Source organism: Thamnophis elegans, chromosome 5 (genome assembly GCF_009769535.1).
Source record: "Thamnophis elegans isolate rThaEle1 chromosome 5, rThaEle1.pri, whole genome shotgun sequence".
NCBI classification, from domain to species: Eukaryota; Metazoa; Chordata; class Lepidosauria; order Squamata; family Colubridae; genus Thamnophis; species Thamnophis elegans.
This window is the reverse complement of record NC_045545.1, coordinates 47,190,145-47,209,783: the sequence shown is the minus strand read 5'-3', so window position 1 is coordinate 47,209,783 and position 19,639 is coordinate 47,190,145. Positions and strand designations below refer to the sequence as shown.

The following is a 19,639-nucleotide window of genomic DNA, read 5'->3' as shown; positions in this document are numbered from 1 at the left end:
GTTCTGCCCAGTCTTATCCAATACGTGAAACTCAGGTCTCTCTTCCTTAAAAGATTGTCTACTGTCAGTATAGGTAACATTTGTTCCTTTTTTATTATTCTCGTGATGTATTGTAGATGTCATGATGGAACCTGGTGATGTCATAAACCATGCACGATCCATCTAATCTTTCCTATTTAAGTATCTGTGGAAGGCCAGGGCCTAGGCTGAATCTGGATCCCTGGGAATTCAAGAAGAGGAAATGAAGTATTTAGAGCTGGTAACAACAAGGAACATGGTATCTGCTGCTACAGGAGCTGGGGCTATTTTCCTGGTGGCGAAGACCATCATGGAAGGGATCAAGAGTCCTCCTCATAATCCAGAGCCTCTTCCCTTAGCCAGTAAGTAATATGGATTCAGGCAGACGTCAATGTATTTTGATCCATTTCAGAAGTGGTTGTGATAAGCAGTTATTTATGTATATGGCAATTTCTCTGAAGCCTTGGTCAGCTACCAACCAATAACAGCTGTGGCTGTGCTTCAAATAAGTAGTATCAAACTTTGCCAAGCCACATGAGGTGTGATACAATGTGCTATGAATCTGACATAAAATTGATTTTTGAATTATTTACCAAAAATTCACTCAATTTAGGCCTTTCCCTTTCCCTATGCAGGTAGTCCTCGACTTACAACTACAACTCAGCCCAAAATTTGTGTTATTAAGTGAGATATTTGTTAAGTGAGTTTTGTCCCATTTTATTACCTTTCTTGCCTCAGTTGTTAAGTGACTCACTGCAGTTGATAAGTTAGTAACCCAGTTGTTAAGTGAATCTGGCTTCCCCCTTGACTTTGCTTATCAGAAGGTCGCAAAAGGGGATATATGTGACCTTGGGACACAGCAACAGTCATAAATATGAACCAGTTGCCAAGAATCTGAATTTTAATCATATGATCATGAGGATGTTGCAAAGGCCATCACTGTGAAAAATGGTCATGACACTTTTTCAGTGCCATTGTAACTTTGAACCAGGGGTGGGTTCCTGCCAGTTCTAACCTCTTTTATAGAAGAGGTTCCACAAATCTACAATGCCATTTAGAACAGGTCCCAGCTCCCTCCTCCTGCCCGTCTGCACATCATCAAGATGAAGAGTGAGAGGAGGAATTCTGGGGTTGAAGTCCACAAGTCTTAAAGCTGTCAAGTTTGAACACCCTTGGGGTTTTTTTTTCTAAAGGGTTAGGGGTGCAAGGGTCTTGTAACTTGACAGCTTTAAGACTTGTATGCTTCAAATGCCAGAGTTTCTGAGCCAACATTTTGGTTGCTAAGCAAGAGCATTATTAAGTGAGTTTCACATTTTACAAGTTGCCCATGCCCACCCAGTCACATGACTGCCGAGCCACTCCCACTCAGTCACGGCTGGCAAGCCACTCCCACCCGGTCACATAGCCGGCAAGCCACTCCCACCCGGTCACATGGCCGGCAAGCCACTCCCACAAAGCAGGCCACACCTACTGAAGAGGTTCTAAAAAATTTTGAAACCCACCACTGCTTTGAACGGTCACTAAATGAACTGTTGTAAGTCGAGGACTAACTATACTGAAGCTGATGGTTTACTATCTGAATCACATATAGATCAGTTTTTCTCAATCTAATTCCCCCCAGATGTATTTAACTATACCCATCCCCAGGTAGCCTATGATAAATATCCAAGTGTCAGGCACAAAAAATCAGGGACCAGAGATATTCAAATAAGTACAAATTTCTTCCATGCTACCTCTAAAAAAGAATCTGAACTATTAACAGTCAAGGCAAATTGGTGGCAGATAAGAGTCAATGGAATTCAAAGAGGGCTGGACTGAGATCCCTTGTTGATGTGAAGGGACTCCAAACTAATGATGTGTTTGACCCTTCCTCAAGCTCAGGCTGATCATCTTCTACACTGTTCTTTGGAATTGCAGTCCAATCCATTTAAATACTGCCAGATTGGACAGAGAACATTAATATATACAACCTCTAAAATAGACCAACATGGTTTCTTTTATAGCAATGATTCTCTCTGAGGTTACGTATTACATTAGGGCATTGTCTAGTTCTTTATATTCTGTTGCCTAAACAACATTAGTTCAGGTCATACATAGAGCCATGTTAGAATCATGGGTTAGAAACTCTTCTTCATGATGTAAACGTAACTGCTGCTTATTTAATAAACTATGTTTAAGATGCTGCAACATGTTGTGTGAACCTCATGTTGATTTTGTCTTGGTTCTGCCCATCAATCTGAAGGAATCTGCTTCACTCTGCTGCTTAGAAAATATGTAGTCCAAAATGTTGGGAGGACAGGTTGAAGAAAGCTGGTCAAAATATATCACCAGTTTTACCGAGTCTCATCTATACTCCATACGGTTCCACCTAAGTTCCCAGATCACTTCTCATTTTTGTTTTCCTGCTACTCTACTCCCCTTTTCACTCTTAGAACTTGCTTTAGCTCACCAGACTAAAGCTGAGGTGGATTCTGGAGAACTCAGAGGACTTTTGCTCTCTCTCGATCCAAAGCTAGATGCTTACTCCAAGAATATGATACTCCATGGAATCACCCGTTGTGTTTATCTACTGGAATCAGAGGTGAGAGAATAACAAGGTGTATAATCAGGGGTGGGCTTCAAAAATTTTAGCAAAGGGTTCTTTGCCCGGGTGTTAGGTGGGCGTGGCCATGGTGGGTGTGGTCTAGTCGGCCTCCTGCACCATAGTGGGGGGGGACTTTTTGCCCTCCCCAGGCTCCAGAAGCTTTCCTCAAACCTCTGGGAGGGTGAAAATGCCCCCCCCAGGCTCCGGAGGCCTTCCCGAACTTCCAGTAGGCTCGTTTTTCACCCCCCCCAAGCCTCCATGAGCACTCTGCACTTACCTGCATCCAAAACGGGCTGCATGGGGACTCCTAAGAGGGATGAGGTGGGGTGGGCGGGGCCAGCCAGGAGTGGGATTTTGGGGGTTCTCTGAACTGCACAGAATCTTAGCTAGAAGTTCTCCTGAACTCCTGCGAACCCCCAGCAGCCCACCCCTGTGTAAAATACAATGATGGAAGACTGAGCCAATTGGTAGATTTTTTTTTTAACTGACACAGTTAAGTTAGGCAGAACACAGCAATATAAAAATGCATTATTTATTGTTAGCTGCACGAACTCCCTACTTCTTGAACTCCGTACTTCAATAAATTTATTTCACAGCCATCATACTGTCATAATTAAAAAATAAATTTAGTTGGCAAGCTTCAGATTCATGTTCCTTAATTTGTTTGAGTCCTCTCATTTTTTTAATTGAGAATTTAAAAAAAAAAAACACTTTTACAAATATTTACTTCCCTCCCCCCTCCCCCCCCCCCCCGACTTCCCAGAACCAATACATGGTATAAATCTTTAACAAAAACATTCTAAAATAAACTTTAAAAAAAAGTTAATATCATCTTTCATTCGAGCTTTAACTCCTTCTTGCTAGGCTAGCTCTAAACATTCCTTGTTTCTTCAGTCATAAACTATCTGAAATTTCTTAATCCCAGATTTATTTTGAGTATAGTCAATCCATCGTCTCCACTCCAGTTTATATCTCTCGTTTGAATGGTCCTTGAGATATGCTGATATTTTAGCCATCTCAGCTAGGTTTGTTAGTTTCAATGTCCATTCTTGAATAGTAGGCAAGTCTTCCTTCTTCCAGTATTGCACCACCAGCAGTCTAGCTGCAGTTATTAAATGCAAAATCAGGTTAATCTCTACAACTGTACAATCAGTAATTATACCTAACAAAAATAACTGCGGGGTAAACTTTATCCTTTTTTAAAAAACATTTTGCATAATCCACCATATTTTTATCCAAAATGCTTTAACCTTTTTACAAGTCCATCATATATGAAAGTAAGTAGCATCAGCACAATCACATCTCCAGCATTTAGGTTGTAAATTCAGATACATAGAGGCCAGTTTTTTTAGGATCTAAGTGCCATCTATAAAACATCTTATAAAAGTTTTCTCTCAAATTTTGGGCTTGTGTAAACTTTACATTTCTTACCCAGATCTTTTCCCATGTATCCAACATTATTGGTTCTTCAAAATTTTGGGCCCACTTTATCATACAGTCTTTAACTAATTGTGTTTCCGAATCCATTTCTATTAATGCATTATATAGTCTCTTTATATGCATTGAACTTTGATTTCTGATTTGTTTTAGTAAGTTATCCTTGATTTGCATAAAACTGATTTTTTGATCTCTTTTCCACCTGGCTTGTAACTGCCCATACTGAAACCATGTCTGAATAACCTTTTCCTCTTTTAGTACATTCAAGGGTTTTAATTGTAGTACACCTCTTTCTAAGGTAAGAAGCTGTCTGTGTGTAATTACATCCTGTTTTTGTACTATATTTATGTTTTCTATTGCGTGTCTAGGAATTGCCCACATGGGTATCTTGTCATTTAGTTTGTATTGATATTTTTTCCAGACCCGCAGTAGAGCATTCCTTAAAATATGACTTTTAAAGTTCTTATCTATCTTTTTGTCATATAGCAAGTAAGCATGCCAACCATATACCAAATCATGCCCTTTGATATTAAGTATTCTATCATCTGTTAAATTAATCCAGTCACTAATTATCGATAAAACTACTGCTTCATAATATAGTTTTAAATTGGGTAATTTCAAACTTCCTCTCTCACGCACATCTTGCATTATTTTTAGTTTTATTCTCGGCTTCTTCCCTGCCCAGACAAATTTATTAATGCCCTTCTGCCATTCTAGCAAATTCGCATCTTTTTTCAGTATTGGAATCATTTGAAAAAGAAATAAAAATTTAGGTAGAATATTCATTTTCACTGCTGCTATTCTTCCCAGCAGAGATAATTGTAATTTCTCCCAATTTTTCATCTGTCTGTATGCTGCGCCATAGTGGTTCATAATTATACTTCTATAGCTTCCCATTTGAGGTTGCAATATAGACTCCTAAATATTTAACCTTTTTAACTATTTCACATCCTGTCATTCCTTCTAATTCTTCCCTTTGTTTAGTGTTCATATTTGTAACTAGCATCTTTGTTTTCCCTAAATTTATTTTAAATCCGGACACTTGGCCATATTGATTAATCATATTCATTAAAACCTTACTAGATTCCTGTGGTTTGGTTAATGTTATAACCAAATCATCCGCGAAAGCACGTACTCTATATTCTTGATGCCTAATCTTGATTCCCTGTAAATCATCTAAACCCCGTATTTTGTTCAACAATAGTTCCAGAGTTATGATAAACAGTAATGGGGATAAGGGACAACCCTGCCTTGTACCATTCTTGATTTTAAATGGATCTGTTAAGCTTCCATTGACTATCATTGAGCTGTTTGTTCCTGATATATTGCTTTAATTGATTGTAAAAAATGCTCTCCTATTTGCATTTTTTGCATTATTTTCAATAAAAATTGCCAATTCACTCAATCAAAAGCTTTCTCGGCATCTAGAAATATAAGCGCAGCAGGGATTTGGTTATTCTTTCCCAAATATTCCAGTATATTAACAATTTGTCTTACATTACTTCTCATTTGTCTCCCTTGTATAAAACCTGTTTGATCATTATGAATCAATTGCTGAATAACCAACATTAATCTATTCGCTAGTATTTTAGTAAAATTTTTATAATCTATATTAAGTAATGATATAGGTCTGTAATTTTTTGGTTGACTAAGATCTTGATCCTCTTTTGGCATAAGGGATATAAAGGCTGTCTTCCAAGATGGGGGTACCTTCCCTTCCATTTGGATCTTATTGAATAGTTCCTTAAGAGGTTCTACCATTTCTAATTGTACATTTTTGTAATAAGCCGATGTCAGGCCGTCTGTACCCGGTGCTTTCCCTACCTTTAGCTGTTTAGTTAGCTGGAGAATTTCCCCCAAAGTTATTGGTTTGATTCAATCTCTCCCTCTGCTGGTCTTTAACTATAGGTATTTTTTCTTTATCCAGGTATCTATCTATATCTAAACCTTGTATTTTGTCATTCATGTACAATCCTGTGAAAAATTCTCAAAAAACCTTTTGAATCTCATCCTGTTGATACACTTCCTTCCCTTTATAATGTAATTTCGATATATTGCGAGATTTCTGTTTTTTCCTAATCAGATATGCTAACCATCTACCAGATTTATTTGCATTACAAAAAGTGTTATGTTTTGCATATAGCAAGTTAGTAGCCACCTGGTCTGACATCAGCATATTAAATTGCTCTCTTAATAAAGTAATTGCTTCTTTAATCTTCTTGTCTCCTGGTTTTAGTATTAGCTCCTGTTCTCTCTTCCTGATTTCTGCTTCTAGTTCAATTCTCTTTTCCCCCTGTTTACGTCTATGTAACCTATTTAAATTTATTAGAACTCCTTGCATACACGCTTTACTTGCGTCCCAAACCATTTCCATAGATGTACCCTTATTCATATTAAAAACAAAATATTCTCTTAACAATTTTTTACATTCATTAATATTTTTCTCATATCTAAATAAGTTTTCATTCAATCTCCAAGTCCTTATTGTTTGCATCCCAAATTCCAACTCCATCCAAACTGGATTATGATCTGATAAGGCTCTGGAACATATCTTCGTCTTCTTTACCCTAGAAAGCAAATCATTGGTTGTTAGTATAAAGTCAATCCTAGAAAAGGATTGGTGTCTATCGGAAAAAAAATGTAAAGTCATATTCTTCTGCATTCCTTTCTCATCAGATGTCTCTCAGTTCAAAATCATTCATCATATAAAAAAAGGACAGGTAATTTCGCTCGCATTGGATATTTTGCGGGGGGGGGGGGGCTTCTTGTCTTTCTTGGTATCCATAACACCGTTCCAGTCACCCAATAATATGCAAGGTCTATAGTCCCAATGTACTAACTTAGTATGGAGCATTTTATAAAATTCATCTTGTTGTTGATTGGGAGCATATATTCCCATTAGAAATATCTTTTTCCCTTCTAATATCAGTTCTATTGCAATATATCTTCCTTGAGAGTCTGCTTCAATTAATTCGGCTTTCATGTCTTTTCTTAAGTAAATAACTATACAATTTTTCTTCTCAGGAGCAGAAGCTATAAAGTGGTGTCCAAGTCTTGTATTAATCAAGTATTTCTGGTCAGTTAATCTAATATGAGTCTCTTGCAGGCAAATTATGTCATTCTTAAATTGTTTCAGATAGTGATTTATTTTCTTCCTTTTCTGTGGGGAATTTAAACCATTAACGTTCCAGGTTAAGAACTCAGTTGTCATCTTTAGCTCCCTGAAGCTTTTTAAGAGCCCTCTGGAAATCCTAAAGTTTGGTTTTCGGCCTGGCTCCACCCACTGCTTCTGAACTAAGACCTGTGACTTCTTGGACGGTAACATGTGTTTGTTGTGAATCTTGCTGCTTTTTAAGCTCTTGTTCCATTCGCCTGGTAATCACGCAGGTTTGTCTTTGCTCCTTGGCTCCTTGTAGCTCTGAAAGAGGAAGTAGGTCCAGCCTTGATGGTCCTTGGGTGGCTTGCTGTCTATCCTGTCCTTCTTGTTCTCTTTCTCTAGGTCCAGGAGGGGGGGATGTCCAGCCTTCAATATATTATTGTAAAAATCTCGAGCCTTCCATACTGAGTTAAAACGATATCTTTGCCCCTGGTAGGTAACTGCAAGTCCAGCTGGGGCCTCCCATCTGAACTGTAGCTGACGATTTTTGAGCTCATCGACTAAGAAGGCATAGTCTTTTCTCGATCTCAACATTTTAGGTGGTATTTCCTTCAAAACAGTCACCTCCTGACCCCCAATTTGAAGCTTAGTTTTGTAAAACTCTTGCAATATCAAATTCCTCATATCTCTCGTAGCAAAATACACCACAATATCTCTTGGGAGTTGCTTTTGTCTGGCAAGCCAGGAGTTAACATGATATATCTTGTCAATTTGCCATTTAAAATTCCCTCCTGGCCTTCCCATCAATTGATCAAAGGCTTTTGAGAAGATCTGCTTCAAATTTTCTTGATTTTTCTCTTGGAGGCCTCTTATCCTTAAAGCAAATTCCATCTGTCTATACTGCAACATTATAATTTCATTTTCTGCATCGCCAACCTTTTGTTGAACCACATCCATTTTCGTTACCAGATTAATATTAGAATCACTAAGATCTTCCAATCTATCTTCAATTCCCAAGACATAACCCAATAGGCACTTAAAAGCCTCAAAAATATCATCTCTAATTTGCTGGTTCTGAGTCTGAACCGAATCCATAAGCTCTTCTGACAATTCTTTATGAGCAGCAGATATCTCTTCCTTTATTTTAATTTCCATCGCAGCTGCATGATTTTTTTAAAGCCTCGGTTAAGGCCATGCTTAGTTCTTTTTGCAAAATTTCTCGGGTCAAAGGCTCCCCTGCAGGGGTAGGGGGGGGAGTAGTGACTGTATTTTAGTTCCAGGAGCAGGCGAATTTCCAGTGTTCTTAGATGCATTGGGGGGGGGGGATTTTTGCCATTCCAGATTTAATCTTCTCCACTCAATTAGTAAATCCAGGCAAGCCGCTTATCCAGCAATTACTATTTAGTTTGGTAATAAATCACTTCTGTTTTAGTGATCTTTAAATGTTCTAAGCTTGGTAGAAATCTATGTCGTCAGAGCCTGACCCCCTCCTACAGAGCTGTTTGGTGCCATTTTCTGTGTATTTCTAGCAAGTAAATTGTCAGAAGGAATTCTTTAAAAAAATGGAGTTAAAGACTTATACATACAATTAGAAGTTCACCAGTATCAGTTCTGCCCGCTTTGAAATCAGTAATAAATCATATTTATATTTTTTTAAGTGACACAGTTAAGTTAGGCAGAACACAGCAATATGAAAATGCATTCTTTATTGTTAGCTGCCCGAACTCCCTACTTCTTGAACTTAAAATCTGTCACTCGCAATTTGGGAGTCCTCCTGGATTCGCAGCTGAAATTGGAGCATCATCTGTTGGCTGTGACCAGGGGGAGAGGTCACTGTTGAGGTCCGCCCCGACTAGAATGAATGAGGGGTGTCTGTTGTTTTAAATTGTTTTGTCGTTATGTGCTTTTTATATTTCTTGTAAGCCGCCCGGAGTCCTTTGGGATTGGGCGGCATATAAAAACTCCAAATAAATAATAAATAAATATTTCACAGCTATCATACTGTCATAATTAAAAAATAAATTTAGTTGGCAAGCTTCAGATTCATGTTCCTTAATTTGTTTGAGTCTTCTCATTTTTCTATTACCTATCTCCTTTCATCTTATGATTATAACTTTGTTGCTTGTATCTTGCAATTTATATTGTTCATTTAGTAGCCTAGTATGATTTATGTTGATTGCTTATTTAGTATCCTATGACTATCATGAAGTGTTATACCTTAAGATTTATGACAAATGTTTGGAAACCAGAATAGCCAGGGATAAATAGGTAATAAGAAATAAATAACTGGTTACTTCACATATTTTAAAATAAAAAAAAGAGTCATTATTTGAATGTGAAAAGTTACAAAGTATTAAATGGAATTGAATATACTCTCCTACATTTTGCTTTAACTTAGCCTTACACACACACACACTAATTCCGAATTTTTTCCCCAGGCATCTGCATGTACTTATGAGGAAATTAAACTTGTGGCCTCATTCCTGGAGGATTCAGACATTGGTGTCAAGATTCAGACAATGCATGCTCTCAAGGCTTTTGCTGGCATCTGGAAATTTAGAATCAGAATTCAGGTGATCATTTGTATACCATGTTTCCCCCAAAATAAGACAGGGTCTTATTTTCTTTTGACCTCTGAAATAAGCACTTGGCCTTATTTTCGGGAAGGTCTTAATTATTTTTGAGGTGCATGAGGCAGTGAGCATGGTCACTTCATGGCTGCTGCTGTGTTGCAATATTTTCATGGAGGGCTTATTTTTGGGGGAAGGCTTATTTTAGCGCATGCACTCAAAAGCCCAATTGGACTTATTATTCGGAGAGGTTTTATTTTCAGGGAAACAGGGTAGTACTGTATTTCCAAGCTAGGCACCTACATATACTAGTATCAATTCACATGTGAATGATTGTCATTTGATATTATGGTCACTGTGATCTATAAGCTTGTGGATTTTCTTCAATGATAAGTATATCCTAGGCAAAATAGAGAAGAGCTATTAACGTTCTGACCATAAAATTTGACCTAGGGCTGTGCTTTCATTAAAAACAACCAAAATAATCACTTTGGCTATTTATCAGTTCATCCATAGGAACTGCAGGAAAATACCACTAATAGAAAGTTGTTAGTTGATAATACCTGTACAAACCATTCCATAAATAGAATCTCTTTCTTGCTTCAATGGTATCAAAGTTATTTGTAAAGGGCATAAGAGCAAAAGCATCAAATTAGGAGACCTACAAGTTAATGGGACGCGGTGACTCAGTGGCTAAGACGCTGAGCTTGTTGATCAGAAAGGTTGGCAGTTCGGCAGTTCGAATCCCTAGCTCCACATAACAGAATGAGCTCCCATTACTTGTCCCAGCTTCTGCCAACCTATGCCAATCTAGCAATTCGAAAGCACGTAAAAATGCAATTAGAAAAATAGGGACCACCTTTGGGAAGATAACAGCGTTCTGTGCGCCTTCGGCATTTAGTCATGCCAACCACATGACCGTGGAGACATCTTCGGACAATGCTGGCTCTTTGGCTTTGAAATGGAGATGAGCACTGCCCCCTAGAGTCGGGAACGACTAGCACAAAAATACAGGATTTTTTTCCCACAGCAAAAGCAGGACATACAGGATATCTGTAGGAAATTGATCAATGTTCATAATATATTTGGAATACAAATAAAATGTTCATTCCAATGAACATTTGTTGTTAAGTCATGCCAATGACTTAACAACAAATAAATTGCTGAGGGGGTGGAATGGGTATTTGTTTATCTCCTGAAAAAAATGTCCGAATTTTCCAAAGGGATAGGCTAGTTGCTGCATGAAGAATAAATTATACAAAAACTGCATGATTTTAATCTGCAGAGTCAGTAGTTGGGCATACCATAAAGTGCTCTATCACCAGAAATTAGTCCCAACAAGAAATGTTCATCTGATTTTGATTTCAACCTTACAATTTGTAATTAATGAACCCAACCCTTTATTAATTGAGCTCACAAGTACAACTAGAAAAATATTACAACATCAATAAACCATAAACAAAATGGTTCTCTAAATCTCCTTGGAATCTTTTCCTCTTTCAACTGGATGGGACTATAAGATTCATCATCTGGTCTGCTTAAGATTTATTCATACTAAATCCAGCTATAATCCTTGGTCACTACAGCAATGACACTGAGAGAAGAGATCTACCATAGATTTTTGGGGGCAAGTTACAAGATGCTTTTGTTATGAATGTGCCACTGCAGAGGTGGTATGCAGCAGGTTCTGACCAGTTCTGGAGAACTGATAGCAGAAATTTTGAGTTGTTCAGAGAACCGGTAAATACCACTTCTGACTGGCTCTGCCCCAATCTATTCTCTGCCTCCCAGGTCCCAGCTGATCGGGAGGAAAAGGGGATTTTGCAGTAACCTTCTCCTAGAGTGGAATGGGAATGGAGATTTATAGTATCCTTCCCTTGCCAAGCCCACCAAGCCATGCCATGCCCACAGAACCAATAGTAAAAAAATGTGAATCCCACCACTGGCTTAACCGCTGACTGATATTGGAATGAGAGCCCCTTTTCTGTTGAGTGTCTGTTTCATAGATGACAATTAATTTTGTTTGCCAAAACCTTAGTGTACTTTTGTGTCCCACAAATATCAAATTTGGGGCAGCTAGAAACTCTTTTTGACAGCTGTAGGAGCACTATGGTTTATCCTATACAGCTATTGTCTTTGTAGCTTCTCTCAAAAACAGGGAAGGCCTGCAACTTCCTAATATCCTGCACATTTTGAGAATCTGCCAGTTTGTAAGTTGTTTGCCAATGCCATTTGGCTTCATTTTACATGGTCTTGGCCCTTGTGTTTCCTTTCTGGCTCAATGGAGACACTGGTGCTGCGCTTACGGTAAGTTGTGGGAAAACACTGCTATTAGTGTCCCTTCAAGGAACTCTTGGAATCTCCAAAGAAATTACTCCTTTCCTTTCCTCAGCCAACTATGAGGAGGAACAGATGATTTGCAAGACGAGTTTCTACTTTCCTCCTGTGAGAGTCCATCTCTTCTTCCCTTCTTTTTCTAAACTCAATTTCAGAAACTGGTTTTAGAAGGCTAATATTACTCTTCTCTAGAAGTTGAAACCAAGAGTGGAAAAAAATATTTCCTCCCAAAGGGACGGGAAATAAATTCCTTTTCTTGGCTTGTTTCTCACCAGAAATTAAATTATTCCTGTGATACTCTCTGGTGCTCAAGAATTGTTCTATTTATATTTTATCTAACACTCATCTGGAATAGTAAATAAATATCAAGCAATGAAGCAATTCCAAGAATAAGATTTATTACAGGATTGCTACGATAATGCGCACAAAATGAATCACCCACTATGTTTATGCTTTTTCTGATTTTGGAAAAGCCCCTTTTAAAAAAACATTATTTATAGTAAAGTATTAGTGCTTTAATGATTAACAAAAACTGAAAAAACTGAAAGCATCAGTTCTTATACAAATGGTGTTTGTAATATACATAGTAAGAAATATATAACCTGAGGCTTACTATTAGTGGATGCATGCATCCCCAGAGAGCTTTAAATGTTATCAAATTATAATTATTAATCTGATTGAAGGGAAAAATTATGAAATGCATGACTTGAGGGTAATCATATTAACTATATTTAATTAGAATGTAAGTGAAATGAATCCAGTTTCATTTTTTTGTTCTGATCTCACTCACTATTTTTTGCAATGCAGCCTGTGGCCCAGTGTAGCATGCCTCTGAAACAAAGGATTTCTGCCCCATTATTCACAATTTTTTTTAAAAAATGCTGTCTTGTTCTGTGTAGGAATTCATGCCCAAGATTCTTGAAATTATCACTGAATTATGGGACACTGATGTACATGTTGCTGGACTGAGATTACTGAATGGACTGCCATGGCCAAATCACATGCAACCCCTCCTGAAAAAGCTCTTGCCCACCTTAATGGACATTCTGCAGATGGGAAACAATTTGGCTCAGGTACTTTGGCTCATGGACTGTCCAATATACCCTACTCCCGGGGTGTCAAACTCGATTTCATTGAGGGCTGCACCAGGGTGGTGTTTGACCTCAGGATGGGCTGAGGGGTGGCCAGGGTAGGCGTGGCTAGCTTGACGTTACTCGTGTCTGTGGTGGCCCGAGAGCTCTGCCAGTGAAAATGGGCTCCTGAGCTTCATTATCAGCTGTGATGACCTCCTGCCGCCCTTTGCCAGTGAAAATGGAGCTCAGGGGGGGGGGGGACGCCCAAGTGGCCCTCCCAAGCTCCATTTCTGCCAGCTGAGGCACCATGGGCCAGTCCTTTGCTGTATCTACGGTAGCCTCGTAGGCCAGATCTAAGTATCCCACGGGCCGGATCTGACCCACGGGCGTTCAGTTTGACACGCCTGCTCTACTCTAAACCCAAACTCCTAATATCATCAGCTTTGTGGGGGGGCATAATGAAGAAACCATGGTGTACATAAGCACCCCTACCTTTACTGATTATATGGTCTGAAAGTTTTTTTGTGGTTTTTTTTTTTTCCAGGTGCAGATTCTAAAATTCCTTAGCACATTAGCCCAGAAGGAAGAATTGTTATTTGATATCATGAATTGCCAGGTAAAGATTTCCTCCCTACCCCCACAGGGATATTTGGGAGAGGAAGTAAAATACTCGAGATCAAAAGTAGATTTTAAGGAGTTATTTAATCAAACAGACATAAACAAATATGTAATTGGAAGATACCCCAATATGTATTTTCCAAACATGTGAACATTGCAATTCCCATTGCTATCTGCACATTCTAGGGATGGCATCCCAACATGGAGTATGTCAGATTTCAGAAAACAAAATACATCTTTCCTGTCATAATTTCTTATAAAAGAATCTGAAGTCTGAAGAACCCTCAAAAGATTAAACCAATTAGCCAGTAGGACATGAACAGTCTGTTAGATACTTGTTTTCTCTCTTTCTTTAAGGCTTACATTGCATTACGCTTTTTTTAAAGGTGCATCCAGAATTCCTCAGCCTATTCCAACCTTCCCAGCTTGGAAGCCTTCTCTTTGAGCTGCTGGTGCTTGTGGAACGGCTTTGTGAGGGTCGCCTGACTCCTCACTACCAATCAGGGCACTGGCAATACAATGAGTTGTCACTCTATGAGGTCCTTTTTGGAAACAATTCTCGGCTAGCTGATTGTCTTCTCTCCCTCATCATTCATCCCGAGGAAGAAGTGCAGATTCAAGCCTGCAGAGTTATTCTGAAACTGCAATTAAATGAGGAGGGAGAAATGGCTGGTATCCAGGGCACCAATTCCTCTTTAAGCAAATTCTTCTATGAGATCAGTGCTGAACCTATCTATTAGATCCTTGCAGAATTTAACACAGAATTAAATTCTCTTTAGAAATATAGAAAGAAAATTATTATTTTGAAAAGATAAAACCTTTCAAATTGGAAAGTGCATATAGGAGAAAAGCAGGTTGGTATTCAGTCAAGGGGCCAAACAATCCCAGTGGCCTCTTGCACCATAAAAGCAGAAAAACTCTTCCTCAATAGTAATATCCCAGAACAGAGCAATACTGATAGCATCCCTTAAGGAAGTCCAACTTGTAGAGCCAAGAAGGGTTTTCTCTGGTAGCTCCCTCCCTGTGGAACATCACCCTTGGAGAAATAAAATTGTTCCTCACCTTGATGCTCTTTCAAAAGGCCCTGAAGCACTGGTTTTGGCAGTGGGCCTGGACACCCCAAGGTGATTGGTTTAATTGTTTTTGCCAGGGGGGTGAGGGTTTATTGGATGTTGTATTGGGGGCTTGTAAGACTTGGAATTACTGTGAGTGAATTGGGTGGTTGCATAAATTACCTTAATAAATAAATAAAAATGACTTCCAACATAAAAACATAATCAGTGTAAACCAATCACAGGCACGTATTCCTATGCCTGAGAGTCAAAGAAAATGTAAAGCTACTCAAGATGCAAACATGAAATTTCCCTGTCCCACCATTTATATAACATATAGCAGGAGTGTCAAACTTGCATCGTCATGGCAGTGTCACATGATGTATCAGAACTTTCTCTCCCCCCCTTTGCTAAACCGGGTATGGGTGTGGCCAGTGTATGACGCATCAGGCCCGCAGGCCAGCAAGTTTAACAGACCCGACATATAGTATAATCCACCACGAGGAGGATGACCTGGAGTTTTTCACTGCATAAATTAATGAAGTACAAATAGGAATAAAGCAACTAGAAGTTCTCATACTTTTATCACTTAACACTTATATTTGTCTCAACCCATGCATATTTCCTTTGGATTGAAAAACAGAAATGGAAGAACAAGCAGCATAATACAAGATCTGAAAACTCCTGTAGTTGGAGGTTTGTATATAGAAAACAGTGAAAACATCCTGCTCAAAGGCCTGCTCTTTCATAATCTCCCAATCTGATATGGACAGAAAGGATAAAGATTAATCCTAAGCCAAGATTTTTAATAAGATACTTGTCTCTCCTCCCTAATATATTCCTACTTGAAGCAGTCCAATGTAGAGTGGTGAGGGGACCTTGTGTATTAACTTCTGATAAATTAAAATACTCATGGGACAAAATAAGTTCTTTCAATTGACCTCTTCAGAAATCAATATGCATTATGTTTATAAATTTGGCATATAACTGCCCTTTTTGTGCCTCGACTATCAATGATCCTATTTTTGGCTATTTCATTGGCAAAGTTGCTTTGGTATGCAAATATTCTAGTGTGGAAGTGCATGAACATATCTATAAAGTTACACTAGCTTTGTTTGTGCTTGGAGTCACTTTTCCACACCCCATGGTTTTCTAGAGAATGTATCTGGAAACAGGAAAGGCTTACGGTGTTTTCAAGAGCAGCTTTTCAGAAATCTTCTAAATACTTTGACAAATCATGTCATTTCAAAGTCTATCTCAGGCAAGAAATTTCCCCTGCTAAAATAGTCCAATCAGATATTTTACATTAGAACATTTATTTCTCAGAGAGAAAATATAGTTTCAGACAGTCAGATTATAGTAGGTAAAATTAGCATTTTTCTTTACAAGCATAGAATTTATTACCTCTTATTCCATCTGATATAAACAGTTCTAGAAAGCAAATAAACTCACTTTCTACAATAAATAGAGCCATCTGTGCTTTACAGCAGACTGACAAGTCACGTATAGGTCCCATAGCAACAGCAGGATATTAGCCAATTGAAGTCCTTAAATTGTAATTTTTAAAAAAAAAAATGGAAGAAATTAAATGCAAGATCTTAAAACAGTTAAACATAAATCACAAGTCCACAGCCAGGCTACAATCTGGGAAAATGTATGTTTCTTTAAATTAATTATATTGTATGCATACAAAAGACCCAGCAACACAACTGAGGACTTAAAAGATTAATAATTGGCCTGAATAATTTAGAACAGTAGTTTACAATTATGTACAAAAGTTCCTTCTGTAACCACACTCTTGAGATATTATTAACTATTTTTTAAAAAAAGATTCCTATTCATGTTCTGTATATGTTACAGATATTTCCCATATCGTGTGGTTTTATGTCCCAATGTATAAGATGTGGTTCTTGAAAAAAAGACCACATAGAAATGGCAGTGATTTTCCCCACAATAACATTTGTCCCACTATCTCTTAATAAGAAAATAACAACAATAATAAAGTTAAAAAAGGAGGTGGGGTAGGGGGGGAAACAATGGTTTTCAAATTACAATCTTGCTCTGTACCTTTGGTTTGAAATTCTTAAAGAAAGAAAAAAACCTTCACAAAATCAAATGTTACCTATGAAATGCACTGTCAACTTGCAAGGTTCAGCTCTTCCTCTTTTTGTAGCATATGCAAGTTGAAAAAAAAAAGGTTTCTCCAAGGAGTTGTGCTCTATTTTTAACAGATCCCAATAACGGAAGCTCAGAGAGCATAAAAGCAAATGCTGAAGCGTTTATGGGGTGGCCAAGAGTGACTGTAGGGAATTCCGGTGAATAAGATGACACATCCCAATTTAATTCTCATTTCTTCAGGTAAAGAGGAATCATGACTCTATATGATTGCCCTAGCCCAGAGCCGCATATGTCAAAGTACATATGGCACTCTATATAAGCAGATACTTATTACTGAAAGCTGGGGAAAGCTGTAAATGTGCAATATGATGCTTAATGGCCCAAACCTAAATAGGATGATGCATATGAGGAAGAGATTTGTTAATGCATGTTCCCTTGTAAATAAACAAGAGGCTGCTTCCATGTCTAGAAATCCTACAGAATGGACAGGATGCTGTGATTTTCTGAAGAACAGACCTGACAAGTGAGACAGGGCTTCAGTGGCATTGTTCATGAATGGGGGAAATTTTTTCGATACCATAAAGATTGCTTTTTCCTCATTTCACAATAAACCTTCATATCTAGCAACAACATTCTAGCAGCATAAGTATTTGTAAAATAACATTTAAAATATTACTGTATCAATTTTCAGAAGTATACGAATCTGAAATTGAAATGTAAAAATCACAGAAAATATCTCCCAAGAGGTTTCTTCATATTTAAAGCTCTGTGAATGTGAGCATGAGGCAAAATCAGGAAAGGGGCATTACCCCCCCAAATATTCTATCTTTCTTTCTTTTTCATTGTAATCTCTAACATAAAAACATATACAAATTTAGAGAGTTCTACACAGGGGATGGGGACCAGTGTTTTTCAAAAATAACTTGAAAATATATGGTGAATATTAGTGAACATTTGGCACACAAGAGTCATCAAAAAGACCCTCAATTCATAACAGAAGCAATAAGCTCCACAGCTGCTTCAGGCCTAGCTGAAGTTTAAAAACTCAAGAGTCTGGTAGGGCTTCTTGTCCAATCAGCAAATTATCTAAGATTCTGCCAGGGTTGCAGCATTATAGTGTAACTGTTCCTGACATCATCTTACTAGATCACACTGCTACATCACTTCTTTCCCTCCTGGATTCTTTGGGAAACATGTTCAGAAAGAAACCAGGCAGACTTTTTGGCACATATCAAGTATGTAACATGAACTTTTCCTACTGTTGGAAATACCGCGTCTCTACTCAAAATGCAAATGTGGCAATTATATCTTCTTGTAGGCAAGAAAATCCCATAGTCCTCACTTCATAGTTGATCAACTTTGCCTGTAGATGCAAACGTTACTTTCTACAGGATAGGTAGAGCAAATTTCCTCACAGATAATTGGGTGTGACGAAAGGATGGTCTCCCCGAACACGGCTCATATGAATCATTGCACGATCATATGCAACCTGGACAGACTTGCGGATGCTGGTTTTCCGTCCTTCCAGCATCTTGAGTTTATCCACAGTGTCATCTACTCCAAGAGGAAGAACTTTTTCTTGTGGAAGCCACTGCCTGCAGGAGAAAGAGAGGGAGAGAAAGAGGGAGAGAGAGGGAGAGGGAGGGAGAGGGGGGGTTATTATGGAGACAATGAAGAAATTGAAAGCCTTACAAATTGTAGAATCAACCGTTCTATGACTTTTAAATCGTCCAAGTTGCACTAATGCCTGATAAAAGTGTTAGTACACTCTCTAGCAAAAACAGGCTACAGTGCTTAGCGCAGTTACAAACAGAAGTCATACTTATGATTGACTAGAAGAAGAATGAATTCTTGGCTTACTACTCAGTTACATAGATCGAAACGTCCCTCAATCATCAGCAAGCTTGCTACATTAATTAAAATAAATACTTTATATTCTATTGTCCAAAGAAAAGAAGTTATTACCCTTCATTGGCTTATTTTACTCACCATGTCCTCTTGTTGTCAAAGAAAAGGACAAGGAAAAGTTTTTCTCCAGCCTCCGCTTGCTTCTGCTCACCTAATTTTAACACTTCCAGAGGGGGGACAGGGATTGGGACTCCATTGTGAAGGAGGCCCTCTTGTGGCATCTCAGGATCAATGATCTAAAAAGCAAAGAGCAAAACACAATGGGGATTTAACACAAGTCACAAAAATTTAGCTCAAAGACTTAAGAGCCCTTGTGGTAAAATCCAAGGATGCTTGAAACAAGAAGCTTAGAGAGCATCTAGGTGGTAACATGGGCATTTTGTTTTGGCGAATGAATCTTAAATATTTTTGCACAAATTAGACCAGCCTTTACTTATGGCTTAAAGGGAAAGAATGTATTTCTCTAAGAACATACCGTATTTTTTGGACTATAAGATGCACTGGTGTATATGGCGCACCAAGATTTTGAAGAGGTAAGTAAGAAAAAAAAGTTTTTGCCTTCCCTCAGCCCCCAGCAGCATTCTGCAGGCTTCAGCAGGGCTGGGGTAAGGCAAAAATGCCCCCGTTTTTTCAAACAACGGGTGGAAAACAGGCCATTTTTCACAAAAATGGGGGAATTTTGCCTTACCCCAGCCTTGCTGCAGCCTGCAGAGTGCTGCTAGGAGCTGAGGAAAAGCAAAAATGCCCCAGTCTTTGCGAAAAAATGGTCTGTTTTTGCAAAAATGGGATGCGGGGATGGGGCTGTATTTGGTGTATAAGATGCACCA

The 19,639-nt window shown here is 38.4% G+C and overlaps 2 protein-coding genes across 2 annotated transcripts in view; one reads left to right on the top strand and one right to left on the bottom strand.

Moving 5' to 3' along the window:
• Nucleotides 1-241: 241 nt before the first annotated feature.
• LOC116509028 (armadillo repeat-containing protein 12-like) lies at nt 242-17,099 on the top strand. Its single transcript, XM_032217911.1, has 6 exons — nt 242-380; nt 2,451-2,599; nt 9,575-9,709; nt 12,943-13,116; nt 13,661-13,732; nt 14,121-17,099. The coding sequence occupies exons 1-6, from the start codon at nt 242-244 to the stop codon at nt 14,472-14,474; spliced, it is 1,023 nt and encodes a 340-aa protein (XP_032073802.1). The 3' UTR covers nt 14,475-17,099.
• Nucleotides 16,354-19,639, bottom strand: part of LOC116509029 (bromodomain and PHD finger-containing protein 3-like) — a 47,890-nt gene continuing 44,604 nt past the window's right edge. Inside the window, 2 exon segments of the mRNA XM_032217912.1 lie at nt 16,354-18,499; nt 18,894-19,048. Coding sequence (XP_032073803.1) covers nt 18,316-18,499; nt 18,894-19,048 — 339 coding nt within the window. The 3' untranslated portion in view covers nt 16,354-18,315.

What these genes read in the sequence shown, in the direction of transcription:
- LOC116509028 (XM_032217911.1), top strand. Translation starts at nt 242, where the DNA reads ATGAAGTATTTAGAGCTGGTAACAACAAGGAACATGGTATCTGCTGCT. An exon ending in AGAGCCTCTTCCCTTAGCCA is followed by an intron (nt 381 to 2,450) that starts GTAAGTAATATG and finishes TTTCACTCTTAG; the next exon opens with AACTTGCTTTAGCTCACCAG. An exon ending in TGGGAAACAATTTGGCTCAG is followed by an intron (nt 13,117 to 13,660) that starts GTACTTTGGCTC and finishes TTTTTTTTCCAG; the next exon opens with GTGCAGATTCTAAAATTCCT.